Source organism: Lutjanus erythropterus, chromosome 22 (assembly GCF_056507025.1).
Source record: "Lutjanus erythropterus isolate fLutEry1 chromosome 22, fLutEry1.hap2, whole genome shotgun sequence".
Classification (NCBI taxonomy): domain Eukaryota; kingdom Metazoa; phylum Chordata; class Actinopteri; order Lutjaniformes; family Lutjanidae; genus Lutjanus; species Lutjanus erythropterus.
In genome coordinates, this window is record NC_139338.1 from 6,696,957 (window position 1) to 6,712,069 (window position 15,113).

The 15,113-nt window shown below is 39.8% G+C and overlaps 1 protein-coding gene across 5 annotated transcripts in view; it reads left to right on the plus strand.

Moving 5' to 3' along the window:
• Window positions 1-2,452: 2,452 nt before the first annotated feature.
• kcnc2 (potassium voltage-gated channel, Shaw-related subfamily, member 2) overlaps window positions 2,453-15,113 on the plus strand; it is a 126,351-nt gene continuing 113,690 nt past the window's right edge. For 4 of the 5 annotated variants that reach the window (XM_084710606.1, XM_084710607.1, XM_084710608.1 and 1 more), the window contains exon 1: window positions 2,455-3,502. In XM_084710606.1, the coding sequence (XP_084566732.1) occupies window positions 2,948-3,502 (555 nt within the window). In that variant the 5' untranslated portion in view covers window positions 2,455-2,947. Of the gene's footprint in view, window positions 3,503-15,113 lie in introns of all 5 variants that reach the window. The other variant, XM_084710610.1, reaches the window with a different exon arrangement.

Here is a 15,113-nt window from a genome sequence, read left to right on the forward strand (position 1 = left end):
ATGAAAGGCTTGAATCACAATAAAAGGCAGACATTAAAAGCAGGGATACCAATAGTAATTAAGTCAGTTCAGAGTTTATTGTTCATAATTAAATGATTTCTTGGGATTAAAATGAACATTGTTGCCAGTTGTTGCCATTATTTCTCACTACCCAAAATTGGTTTGCTGATTAGTTGTTGCTGGTTAACTAAAGCATCTTAAAAAGAGAGAGAGTCTCAGGACACATCTGCCTCCTCCAGTTTGTTTTGTGGAGCCAAACTCACGACAACAGCTCAAGAGATGAGCGCTGATTCATTTCCCTGAAGCCAACTACTCCTCATTTACTAAAGCCATGACACAACAGAGTGTTACTAAAAAGACTTGTACTGGGTGACTAAACAGTGCATGCTGGGAAATCTGCTAATATGCTGATCATGTTTCTTCAGAAACTTGATTGAACTCTGTACAGTACATTCATTCAAGTTGAAAGACTTCAAGGTAGAGGAACTCATGTTAAATCTCAAAGTGAATACTAAAAAAATCTTTACATTAATTTACATTTAGGTTATGTTAATGAGAAAACGTTGATTCTACTAAATTCCTATATGATTTTTTAAAAGTGCAACAGATGCTATAAGCTGCATGTCTTCACATGACCTGTTGAAGGATGAAAGACAAAACAAAAAAAGTTATTCTTGCTATCCCTGTTTTTCAATTTCTATGTCAGTTGTTTGTTGTATAAATTTAAATTTATTTGTTCTAATTCAATTGAACATATTCAGTCTTATCATTTCTCAGCAAATGAATGTCTTCATGGGTTGTTGCAGTTAACTGAAGCAACAAGAAAAATCACCGTTTCAAGATGCAATTGTTTGTTTTGTGGAGCTAAACTCAAGACAGCAGCTCTGGAGATGAGCGCTGATTCATTTCACTGTAGCCAACTTCATGATTTTCCAAAGCAAGGAAACAACAGTTTAAATAAAAAGAAGTTTAATGGTTGACTTTTCTGATGAAGTGATGAATAAAACCACTGACGTTACTTTTTGTGAAAGGAACATTTCATATTTTGGAGTAGCGAGTCAGTTGTGCATCTTGGAGAGGGCAGGGATGCTGGAGGCACGCAGTGGTTTGGAGCCACCGGTTGAGATCATTCAACACTCCGAGAGATGACTGACTGTTTGAATATATTGTGGGATACAAATGGACAGCCTGTGCCTCATCAAAAGACTTCAAGTTGGAAGAAATCACGTTTATAAGTTCTGAAATTAAATGGTAAAAAATTTAGGTTTAATTAACCGGAATAAATATGACAATTTGTATATTTACGCTAATGGAAAAAGATAAGTTAATTCCCCTAAATTCCTGTATAATTTGCAGTCATTCTTGGAATCCCTGCTTTTAATTTCCAAATCAGTTGAGTTTGTTGTTAAATTATCTGTTCTGATTCAAATGAACATTTTCAGTCATTATTTCCCAGCACCCAAAGTCTGTTTCCTGATTAGTTGATGCAGTTAACTAAAGCAGTTTAAAGGGAGAAAAATCGCCATCTGAGGATACATCTGTCTCCTCTGTTTTATTTTGACAGCAGCTCTGAAGATGAGCACTGATTCATTTATATCTAAAGTATAACTGAAAAGACGTGTACTGTGTGACTTTTGCAAAGGAATAATGACTAAAGAATGTCTGCTGGGAAATCTACTAATATGTTGATCATGTTTCTGTAGAAACTTAATTTAATGAATTGATTGAACTCACTACATTCATTTAACTCATTAATTCAAAAGTCCTCAAGTTAGAAAATGAGGCTTAAATCACACTAAAAGACCGTGATTCTTCATATATCTGCTTTGATTTTTTTAATCAGATGAGTTTTTTTTAAATAATTAAATGGTCTGTTCTGATTAAAATGAACATTTTTGTTGCACACGTGGACACAGAACAGACTTCCAGGCTTGCATAAGTTTAAATTAATCCCTTTATTCTCCCTCTCTCACTGGAAATACATAAACACAAACACATGAGAGTAACGTGGCTGCATGCTACAGACACTGAATAACTCAAGTGTCTCCTTGTATCCTGGACCTGCCCCAAGTGACAGTGTGAGCTTTACTCGATATAACCACAAATGACTCTACCAAAGCATTAAAATTACAATTGCCAATGAAGATATATCAGCTTATGAATGGACAAAATAATAAACCACAACAATTAAAATAATATATTAGATATGGGGGTGTCTAGTGTCCATTAATATGCCAGCATTACTGTGGGTCCCACATATTATTTATAAGGACCCAAAATCGGGTTCCTGATTGGTTGTTGCAGGTAATTAAAGCACCTTAAAATAGGAAAATCATCGTCTCAGGATGCAATTGTCTCCTCTAGTTTGTTTTGTGGAGATAAAGTCACGACAGCAGCAGGAGATGAGCGCTGATTCATCTCCCTGCAGCCAACTTCTCCTGATTTACTTAAGTGTATCTAAACAACCGGTAATAGATGACTTTTCCCGTGGAGTGATGAGTAAAACCACCGACATTACTTTTTTCGAAAGGAGCGTTACTTGGAGTAACGAGACCGACGCTGACGAGCGGTTGTGCGTCTTGGAGAGGGCAGGGACGCCGGAGACGCGCAACGGCAGCAGCAACAGCAGCAGCGCAGTCTGTTTGGAGCCACCGGTTGAGATCATTCAACACTCCCAGAGCTGACTGACTGTTTGAACGGACTGTGGGATACAAATCGACGACCGCCGCCTCTCTGAAATCTCCCTGAACAGACGATGGACATCCTCCTTGGTCCTCTAAATAGCCACGAAAGCGTCGGATGAGTGTAATCGGAGATGCTGCGCACCAAAATCCTGGAGCTCCTTTGAACAGGACTGTGGGTGTGTGCGCGTCGGGCTCGCCGTTACCTCCGGACTGCACTCGCCAACTTCCCCCGCTTTCCATCAAGTCATGTCTGATACAGAGCGATGGGCAAGTTTGACGACAACGAGAGGATAATCCTCAACGTCGGGGGCACCAGGCACGAAACCTACAAGACCACCCTGAAGACCCTGCCGGGGACGCGACTGGCCCTGCTCGCCTCCGACTCGGACATCGACTCCGTGCTGGATCAGCTGCAACAAGTCCCCGGCTTCATCGAGTACAACGCGCGGACCAACGAGTACTTCTTTGACCGCCACCCGGGCGTCTTCGCCTACGTGCTCAACTATTATCGCACCGGGAAGCTCCACTGCCCGGCGGATGTGTGCGGACCGCTGTTCGAGGAGGAGCTCTCCTTCTGGGGCATCGATGAGACGGACGTGGAGCCCTGCTGCTGGATGACATACCGGCAGCACCGGGACGCGGAGGAGGCTCTGGACGTGTTCGAGCTCAACGTGGACAACGGGGACGAGGACGACGAGATAGGGAAGAGGCTTGGCATTGAGGATGTGGCTGCCGACGGGAATGTGAGCCTGTGGAAGAAGTGGCAGCCGGTGATCTGGAATCTATTCGAGGATCCCTACTCATCCAGGGCAGCGAGGGTAAGGACGCACCGCTGCGTCTGGAGCTCTCCAAACATACACAATAACCACTACTTCATATCACCTATTCATTCACACAGATACACTCCTTCACTTGTGATTTTCACCAAAAATCTCCCTGAAAGAGCAAAGAAAGTCATTTAGAAGTTGGTATAAAGTCTCAAAAACTTCCTTTCCTCTAAAAACTGTCATGTCTCAGTGATGTGAGGTAGACTACTTGTCAACTAAATTAGTCCTGAACTGTTTTTCATAATGGGCTAATTGTTTTGAATCATTTTTAAAGAAAAAAAAATCTCTGATTTCAGCCTCTTAAATCTAAATATTTTCTGGTTACTTTACTCCTCTGACAGTAAACTGAATATCTTTGAGTTGTGGACAAAACAAGACATTTGAGAAACACTGATCAACATTTTTCACTATTTTCAGATATTTTATAGACCAACGAACTAACTGACTAATAAAGAAAATGATCAACAAATTAACCTAACCTTAAAAAAAAATCCCTAGCTGCAGCCCTAGTGAGATCATTCATTCCAGCCTCTCATTTTGTTTGAGTGATTTTCATATAGGCTATTTTATTTCACTACTTAAGTATTCTGCCTTATTTTGACACATTTCAATACAGTAATGCTTGTTTTAGAGCCTGATTTGGGCCCAGGTGCAATTATCACTTCAAAAAAACAGCAGATTTTTCCACTTGTCATAAGCAAACAAGGTGTTAACACTCTCTCAGGATGGATATTCTTAGCAGCAGTGTATTTTAGCTGTGTAGGCCTGTGCCAAACACAGGCTATAGCCTACATTTGTTGCACTCTGATGCTGTTTATCTCAGCGGTGCATCCTATATCTGTGTATGGGGTTTTGTTTATTGGGTTACAGCTCTAGAAATGTCATCTCAACACTCACAGCAGGTGGTAGTTATAGCCGTTTGGATCTTATTCAATCTCCTCTGCTCCAAACTGTATCCCAGAAGTCTTCAATTTCTGATCAACACAAAAGAAATGTGTGGGACTTTTATCTTTTCCAAAATTAGCGCAGTGCCTCATGCTGGGAATACAGAGATGTAAACTTATAGGCCGCATGTGGCATCTTTGTCATTCCTTTTTGATCATCATTACATTTTTTTACACTCAGACACAATGATAAAGTGTGACAAATATGTGTGAGTGTTGAAGTTTTATGGATGGATGGAGTGAATGCATGCTGGGATGAGAGACTAGGTTTTCTTTTTGAATCTTTAACACCAGGATGTCAGTCAGCTGTTCATCATAAGTTTTGAAATTGTCAAAATGCAGGGTGTTGAAAAGACTTAATATCAGCATTAGCAAAGGATGCCACATCTGACAACAACAGGTCTCTTTAGATCAAACCACCTTTCATTTTAGATCCCCACTATCGGTGAAGGACAGGCACTCTGCTAAGCTCGCCTTAGGGATCAGGTGAATTCTGGGTAATGGACAGCAAATCGATCCCTCATTGGCAGGCCTACGCGTCACAGGAGTGAATGACTGCTGGCTGTGACGTCATGTTGTGTGAATAGAAATGAATTCAAAACAGCCACATGAATGCCCTCATGATGTCACAGGCAGCGTAACAACTGTTGACGCAACATCCTTTGATTAGTTCAGGTTTGACTGATGTTTTTTTTAAATAATTAAATACGTAGTCACAAATCACAATATCTGCTGACAATAGCACAGCACCTGCTGTGACATCACTCATTGGGGTGTGGCCAGAGGTGACATGGTTTAAAAGAGAGCAGCACTGCAGCAGCTTTCTGCTGCACAGTTTATGTCATTTAATGAGTTTAACCCTTTCAAGGGCCAGTATATCAAAGCAGCATTTGGAATTGGAATTTTTACTATATTTTCTGATAGCTGATAATTTGCAGTTATTCATTATATGTTTAAATATGACATTTTCATGTCAGAAAACAAAATATTAATGTTTGCCTTGCTGTATGCTTGTTATTTAAAGCCTCGGAAGCTTCCAAAACAACATTTAAAGGAATAAATCTGCATTTTGTGTGCCTTTTTCCTGCTGGGAGTTAGATAAAGGATGCATGCCACTCTCATATCAATCTGTTAAAGTGGAAACAGGCAACTTTTTAACTCTCCCCTCAGTTTCCAAGTGATATCATTATTTCTGCTTCTGTCCCAAAGACAACACCTTCACACAAACCAGATCACTTTCTGTTTCCTCAGAGCGTAGCTCCATGCTCAAATGATCTACAACAGGTTGGAAATAAGAGAGGAAAGCAGGTTCACTAAAGCAGTGCATTGAAAGCTGTTGTAATAATGTCCATCAATGTTTATTTATTATTTTATTTTAATATTGGCTTATTATTTTGCACAAACAAGTAACTACAGCAGGGGTTGGTGTTGGGTAGAGGGTGGGACAACGTTAGAAGAAAACACTAGGAGAAAAAGTGTGAACTTGTGCATTCATTTAGTCTATAATGGAGACTTAAATTCATGCCCAGTGGCAGACAAATTTGAAATGTTAGAGCGAGGCATATAGGGGAACAGCAGATGGTGTCATTATTCCACAGTCATTATACTGTGCAATCAACATTTACTTGATAATAATGAGTTAAAGCAAAAACGCTGTCCACTTCCACTTTAAATATGAAGATATGGAGATGGTTAGCTTAGCATAAATACTGGAAGCAGGGAGTCCCTGCTGGTTGCTTGGCAACCTGAAGGTTAAGACTCACTGCTAAATAAGTGCACATACCAGTTAGAATAATGTGTATTGTGCCACTTAGCATTGTGCTAATGTCCTCTTTAGTAGAAAATTATTACTGCTGTGAAGAGCTTTTTCAAAATTGTACAGTTCCAATTTTTGACCACCTGTTGCTTCTCTGCAGCAAGTTTTTGTCAAAGTGCTCTCAACAGTCTGAACACATCCTAAATCACAAAGGATTAGTCAACTAGTCGATGAAATGTTGCTATCTTTGCTGGTTGGCAGAAGTGGCAGATCCCTGCGTTAATGCGCAAATGTTAACCAGCGAGGTGGAAAGTGCAACAAAGTTGACATCTTGTAAAACCAACATGATGTGTTAGTATTTTGGTCTAGTAAATGAAAATAAGGCTTTTTGTAGGCTGTGTCAGAATAAACTGGTGTATGACCTCTTGACTGGAGGAATGTGGAACCACATTCAGCAGGGCATGTGGACGTTAACATGCAAGGAGAGCAGGCTGCTGGTTTTAGCACTACTAATGTTAGCCAACTTGGCAAATCAATATGACATTAGTCATTAGGAACATTCTTATAAAGGACCAAAGCCTGGTTAAGGTTTAGTTACAGGCTCTTATCTGGCTATCATACCCGAAGCTTTAGAGTGAAGGTATCATCTTATGAGCTGATTTCTGAATTCATGACAGAAGCTGATGTTAGTCCATTATATTAATATATATAAATATTCATGGTAGGCTTCTCTTCAGCATTTACTTTGAAATGATAGCTTCTAAACTACTTAAAAATAATTCTAGCAAACATGTTCATATTTGATCAAAGCAGAACAATACAAAATGCCAGCCACTTTTAATTCTTTATTTATCTCCCCATCAGCTGCTATCATAAATGTCACGTTTGCTTTTATTCTGCATTTGTCTTGCATTAGTGCTAAATACCGTTTAAGCTGAAGTTCCCAGTTATTGAAAGTAACCTGGCTCAGACAAATATAATTACTTCCAATAATTCTTTATTTAGGTAGAATCAAACTTCTTGTCAATCCAAACTCTGTTTCTCAACTGTTAAATACCAGCAGACCTCAACAGTTAACAGAGAGCATAATGTAATTTAGCAGCAGAAAGAGCATTGGTTTCATTTCTGCTGTGGTTACATCATTCCTCCTCTTCATTGTCTGCACGTAGCTGTTTGAACTGCACTATGTGGACTTTTATATGAGATATGGATGTTTGAGGAAGGGAGGCAGTGTTGGAGAGAAGATGACTCTTCATCATACAGTATATTTCTGTGGGTTTAATATACTGTGTATTTTAGGAAGAATTGAATTGACCTTTAAACTAGCCCCTTTATAAAAGTTACCATCCAGATTTAGTGTTGTGATGAATCTGTGACTAGCATCAGTTTGGCCTGTTGATTCAATCAATATTTAATTGTTCCCTCCATTGCCCAAATCCAGAGTCTGTTTCCTATCTAGATTTTTAAACTAAAGGGGAGGGCTGGGATGGAGGGGTGTGTGTGTGTGCATGCGTGTGTGTGTGTGTGTGTGTGTGTGTGTTGGCTTTGACCTTGCCCCATATCACTTGTCCTCCTCTCACAATCCATCAGCAAACTTTCAGTAAGGATGAGGACAGGGATTTGTGTATATGTGTGACAGAAATACTGATACAGGATGTGTTCTTTTATAAGAAGGTACTTTTACAGTCTAATACTTCAACTTCATGTTACACCAAAACTAAATCTGAGGTAATATTATACAGAGTGCTGCAGGAATGAATCCCAAAACTTTGAAATGAGTTAGCATATTAGCATCTCCAGTTCCCTCATTTTGAAATCAATGGGCTTTTGAATGCATTTCTATTTTATATGTAGTATAGTTGTAGTGGTAGTATATATAGGTAATTTATAGTCCAATGTTAGCTTTGTATTTGCATTTACACTTTAAAAATAATTGGAAATCATTGGAAAAAAATCAGTGTTAACTTAGAGGTTGGCCAACAGAAATGTGTCATCCCTGCTGCACTCTATTACTAAGGTTGTCAAAAGTATTGATACTTTATTTATAATACGTTTAAAGTGATACAGTATCCATAATTATAGCATTAAAAGTACAAAAGTGTTAAGAGATTATGTAAGTGCTCATGTAAGACATCAGTTGTTGTCCTGAAATTGGGCTTGCAGCAAAACCAGACAGCATTGAGACTTTTTCTGTACTAGCACTGTATGTAGGCTGTTAATCATAAAAAAAAGGAAAGAATATCCTATTATGTGTTTAGGACTTGCAAAAGAGTTATGGAGTACTGTTTTTTTATGCTAGTAATGTATCAAAGTTTAAAATTCTGTTATTGTAACAGCTAAGGCTGCAACAATAAATTGATTAGTCAATCAAAAGAAAATTAATCACCAGCTATTTTGATGAAGAATTAAGCAAAAATGTCAAATATTTGCTGGTTCCAGCATCTTCAATGTGAAGGTTTGTCTGTTATGATTGTAAATGAAGTGTATTTGTGTTTTGGACTTTTTTTGTACCATTTTATAAATTAAACTAGGGCTGCATAATCAATTGCAACTGCAATAAAATTGCATTATGGCCAAATGCAATGTCCAAATCGCAGAACCAAATTGCAGTTTTTAGAGAAAGTAAAAATGTGTGAGAAAACCGCATTATAATGAGGTACTATAGTGGTGTATGGATGACCTGGCCTAAAAATCTTGTTGAAGAAAGAAAACATCTTTGTTTTGTACAGACCACAATAAATATCACATCATCATGACTTTAATAGTGTTTTTTTGTTTTGTTTTTTTTCAGTGAACATGAAAATTTACATCTTGCAATCACAATTTCTGTCCCAGTAATCACACTATGACTTTTATCAAATGGTGCAGCCTTAGATTAAACTGTTATTCATGAAAATAATCAGCAGATTAATCCATAATCATAAGGTGCAGTCCTGGAGACGACTATTACAGCTATTTTTCAGCCATTGCTCAAAATAATTCATCACCAAAGGGAAACTGAGGACGACCACTAAATTGTGTTGTTCCTCGTACTCTTCCACAAAATGATAATTTCTTGGAAATGTTTTTTGGCAATGACTCTGCTGACAGAGGAACTAGCAGGGATGTATCAGAGGTAAATATTGAGTTAGTTTCAGCGACGCTTCACTGGCAGAAGGGAGTCGATGGAGCTGAATGCTTGTGTTTACAACACGCATACATCTGTCTCCCTGCACCCAGTATGCACACACAGAAATGAAGTCACGCCACATTTCCCTTCCAACAGCACCACACAGAAGCATCTGTTTCTATAAGTGTCTTGTGCGTGTGATGGTGATGATGCTCCACCTGCAGCCATGTTGGGCCTCAGTTTGGTGTCATGGTGGCAGCATGCAGAGATGCTGCTCCTCCGTGACACTCAAATGTTTTCTCTGTTACTAAAGGCCAGCTGGCTTTCGGTTAACCTTTAATATAACTCCCATACACAGAGAAAGGCTCGGTGTATGTGTGTGTGAGAGAGAGGTGATGTGTCGTGTGAAAGCCAGTGTGTGTGTGTCTAAAAGAAGGCCCTCAGGGGCACTAATCCGCCCCCTGACAAGGCGTTAGGAGAGAGTAATGTGGAATTATCCTCCATGGAAATGAAAGGTGTGATTTCAGGCTGGTAACCCATGCCAGTGGAGCGCTCAAAACTCTCACGCAGTTCACCTTTGACCCCGACACCACAGAAGGGACGGTATTAACTGTAAAGTGCTCTTTAACAGCAGAAATGACATTAACCTTACAGTAGTGATCAGCATTTGCAGAAAGAATTATCATACCTACTATGACATGTGCTTATGACATTGTTGCGGTTTATGTTAGCCAGAAATAAGAAACCCAAACTCTATTCTGCAAGTCAAACGTTAACTCTCTGTAGGTGGGTTATTCTGCTCTATATACAGGAAATGATTAATGCCAAATCATTCATTGCAGTTGAAGTTAAAAATATCATGTCAAGTAGATAGCAGAAGTACACAGATAAATATAAAATATATACAGAAAACAACATGAAGAGATTTGCTCTGAGTATGGGTTATGTACCATTTCTTGTCTACTGTATCTTAATACTTTACTTGCATTCCATATGTACATTGAAAGAGTTATCGGTTGCATTGCTTGGCTTGATTAGATAGCGATAAGATAGGGAGATGCAACAAAGGTCCCCAGCTGTAGTCCAAACTAGGGACACTGACTTTCACAGCATCTTAAGCCCTAAGCAAGTGATTCCCAAAGTGTAGGCCTTACAGGTGGTCCTTGAGAGGTCATGAAAAAAAAGATATATTTTTTATTTATTTAAAAAAAAATTAAATGACATGTTATTCTTCATTTATCTGATCTAATTTAGCAGATGTTACACTGTATATGGTGATCGGAACATATCTTAGTCCATGTGTTGATCAGAGTTCTGATTAAAGGTTTATGTGGGCCTCATACGATTTTCTGTTTTCAGATTGGGCCGTGGCATTCTTATGTTTGGGAATGGCTGCCCTAAGCCACAGGGGCGTCCTATACTCACATGTGTAGGATTGAGCACGCAGGTTAAGCATCCACTTTATATCTGGATTGTATATCTGGATTCTCATATATTCAGAAGGAGTCACTGACCACAGTAGTTTCTTTTGATGAGGACAAAAGGTCAGAAACATTAAAGGTGCCCTGTGGAGTTTTCTTATAAAGTAACAAAAGCTATGTTTACATTCAGTGTTACTCATCAAATCACATTGTGTGTCTTCCTCAGGTTTAACAGTCAATTTGTGCTATGGTTGTGGCCTTGTTCCAGGGCAAGAACATGTTAACTTTACCTTGGTAGTATGCAAAAGATTGCATTGTGTTTGGTTCTACACACAGTGCATTCATATATTTGTTTCCTATGACAATCACAGGATATTTAAAAATGGTAGACAAGAGAAAGAAACCATGGTTTGGGTTAAAATAACTTGGTGTCACATGATAAAAGAACACCAGTCTTCTGTGTTTGATCCAGCCACCCTGACCTCTGCCCTATGCTGACTTCATCATTCTTTATACTGTTTTTCCTCTGCTTAGTGGGTCTTATGTACTCACGTAACCCAAACCATGATCTTTCCCTACATTTAAACAAGAGGTCAGTGCCTAACCCTGTGACAACAAATGCATATATCAAATGTCTGGTGAGAGCTGTTGTCTTATTTACTTACTCTCCCATCACACAGTTCCTGGTTTAAATAACAATTCAGGCACTTTTAGACTACTTTGTTTGGACAAAGTACTTGTGTACATGTTTAAATATTCAGATAACATTTACCATTTGAAAACTGGTAAATGTTATCATTTACATTGAAACCTGGCTACCAGTTTTCAAATGGTAAATGTTATCTAAATATTTAAACATGCACACAAGTACTTTGTCCAAACAAAGTAGTATGCATAACATTTACCATTTGAAAACTGGCTTCACTTGTTAAACTTGGCACTAGAAAACTAACTGAAACAATATTGTGTTCCAAGTAAAGTAAAACATTGCTGGCATTGTCTTTATTTTTAGGCTTTGCCAAATTGCCTAACTCTAACCAGACTGTTACTGTTTCACAATGTAATGTTAACTACATAACATACTTAACTTACATCATGTACATAAGCTCCAAAAAAATAGCAATACACAGGTGCAAACGGTGCTCCAATAAACAAACTCCATTCATAAAATGTTCTGTGCAACAGACATACCTCTTTTACATCCTTATACATCTTTTTTTTACTTGTCTAGAGCATTGTTGTGTTTGTTGGAGCATTACTGCCACCTGTTGATCACTGGAGTTGCGTGAAAACATTGGCTGAACTGTGTATTGCGCCATCTGCGTGTGTGAGTGTCTCTGCATGCATACATTAGAAAAACATCCTAAAACTGCCCCATAGCAATAGCAGAGGTCAAAACTCCACAGGATACAACTGCAGTTTTAAGTCTGATTCACCTAAACCTTTATTTTATCATTGTATTATTATTTGTATTGTATCACTGAAAACAACTATCTCATTGTAAGCTAAAAGTTTCTACTGCAAGCTAATGGTGGGTTTAGTAAAAGCAAGAGAGCTTTGCAACAGGAGTGACAGGGTTTATGGGATATGTGGTCTTAATTTTTGGAGGCAGTAGCACTAACAGCCTGACAGAGCATCAATCCTCTCCATCGTGGTCTCATTTGTTTCCAGTAATTACAGTATATCCCAGCTAATTCTCCATAAACAGCAGCTCCAATAACAGCATAATAACTGCCGTGATCTCAGCTGTCTGTGGCTGTCAGAGAGCCTTTCATCAGTCTGTTTCTGCAGGTTTACTAAACAACCCAAAAGTCTCCTCTGTCCCTTTAACCAACTCATCTCTGAGTGTTCATGTGCCAGCAGTCAGCGGTAGCAGGCGTGTTTCTCTGGGCTCCCCACGCTGTTTCTATTGTTGTAGCCATCCTGTTCTCTCCTCACTCTCAATGCTGCCTCTTTAATCTGCATGCAGTGTGTTTTAACTGCGGTGTGTTCAAATGTCTGTGTGAGACGGAAAGACAGAGAGTTTCTGCTTGATTCTGCTGTATGTTTATGATTGTGTAGAGAATACGTGGCTGTTTTCTGTGTACGTGTGTGTAGGTGTTTGTGTTCTCTATGTGTTAATCTGTTTGTTTGTCCCTCTCATGTCTCTGTAGTTGGCCATTGCTGGATTGGGATGGTAACAAAAAAAGAACTAACACCCACCACCTTTTTCATTTCCCATGTCTGCGCTCTGAGGCAGAGGTTTAGCTGATGCCTGACTTTGTAGTCCCCCCTTCCCCACACCTCACCCTCACCCACGCATCTCCCCCCATCCTCCCATGATTCCATCTGAGACTGCAGCTTGCTTTTTTCCACTTAAGAGGTTAAAAACCCAAACCGTCTGGGTGCCGCCTGCCGCACGCCTGAAGATACCAAAGCCAGGCTGCACGCTCAGCCTGCCTGTTGTCATGGCAACATCATCGCTCATCACCACGGCCTGTTTTCATTCAGATCTGTCCGGTCTGTGAAACTGATTGATTTCAGAAACCTGCTCGACCATGAACCCTTATTGCTCAGTAACCCCTTGCGTGCTAGCTTGTTAGTTTTGGGGCGGCGATGCAGAAAAAGGGTGTTGGAGCATCACGACTGATCCGTGTGTGCATGTCTCTTTAAATGCTTTCTTATTGCTGTCAGAGGTGACACATGGTGATGTGCTTCAGCATCTTCACTTCTTGTGCTTGTCTAACCAGAGCCACAGGTGTGCGAGGGCCTGCCCGCCTCATGTGAGAGCCCCGTTGAATCATATTGTGCAGAGTCTGAGGTTGTAGGAGGCCAGGAAATGCGGCTGATCCACTGCAAACAGACGGCAAGGCCTCACTGAGTAAATAGAGTCTGACGTGTAAACAGCAGCAGACCTGACGCTGGGTAGGAGAGCAGGGCAAATGGCTGCCCGAGCGTGGGCGGTGACGGCACGCCGCTGGGCATGTTTGTAGCCGCTGCCAGTCACGTTAATCTGCCCCGCCAATCATCATCCTGTGCTGCTGTGGTTGACGATAATAGCTCCGTGCACAGGAGTAGTGTGGAGGGCTGCGGGTATGGTAATTAGGAGAGAGAGGTTAGTACGAGGAAGACTTTGAACAGCTTTGGTTCTGTTAAAGGTGTGAGATGATGAGATGCTGCTTTTTTCAGCATTTCGTGGTGCATTTGTTGCTAAGCGCTCATCACTGTGGTGTTCATGCACTGCAGTTTGCCTTTATCACCTGTCAGCTGTGCAGTGTGGTGTCTGTGACGTCTTCTTCACTGATAAGTGCACTTGGACCTCTTTACTTAGTTTCTTAAAGGGAAAATTTTACACTTTTCATGAGGATGTCCAGTCAGTGTTGTTGGTAAATGTCGCCAGTTAAAAAAAAATCCTCAGGGCTGCTTTATTGACCAAGAAAGCTGAGTTCTCCTGCTCACATAAATATACTTTCCAACTCTCCTTATTTTTCTGGTTGACCCCCATTTTCTTTGCTTTCTCTTATATTTCTCCTGTATTACTCCGGATTTATGACGAATTTTTACACCTTTTTTTTGCCTTTTTGTTATCACAACCCTGCACCTCAACCTCCTCAGTGAGTGACAGATGGAGAGAGCAATAGAGAGTAATAATAGAAGGAAATACTCAAGTAAATTTCAGATGTCTTGGAAAGAAAAAAAATGTTATAGAAAACATTTGTAAAATATTCCTTTTCTGTTTTATTGTAATCAAATTTTAAATTGTTCTAGGCTGAATGCTGTTGACCTTTTGTGTTTTCCACCGAATAAGGTCATCTGTTGGCCTTTGTTTATAAAAGATGTATACTTATGATTTAGTTACTTTCATTCTTAAAAAGTCTATGACATTTAAATTATCTGGGTGAGAACCCGAAGACTCCCCACCTTGGTTTTTGAAATCTTCCCCATTTTTGAGGTCTCAAAGTTGGCTAAAACTTAGGCATTGGGTGATAATAATAATACTCATCTAGCACACCCCCTGATAACCCAGAGGTGGAGACTAGAAATCCAAGCTGAAATAGTCTGTGGTTCTGCTTTAACAACAACGGCATCACTGTGACATCACTGATGTAGGAAGTAGAGATGAGACTGAAAAGTCCAGTACTGAAATATGTCATTCATCAAACTTGCATTCTGATCTGCATTCTGATCTAAATCCCACATTACCACGTGTTAGGCTTGGTAATGTGGGCTAATGTGGGTAATGTTAGGCTGTATTACACAAACTAAACAAAACTTTCCAGATGGTGAAAACTCTGACTGGATGCATCAACATCAACTGACAGAACTTTTCAGCACTAAACTGAACTTCAGTTTCTGCTTCACCTAATCTTACACATGATAAAAAAGAGTGCTG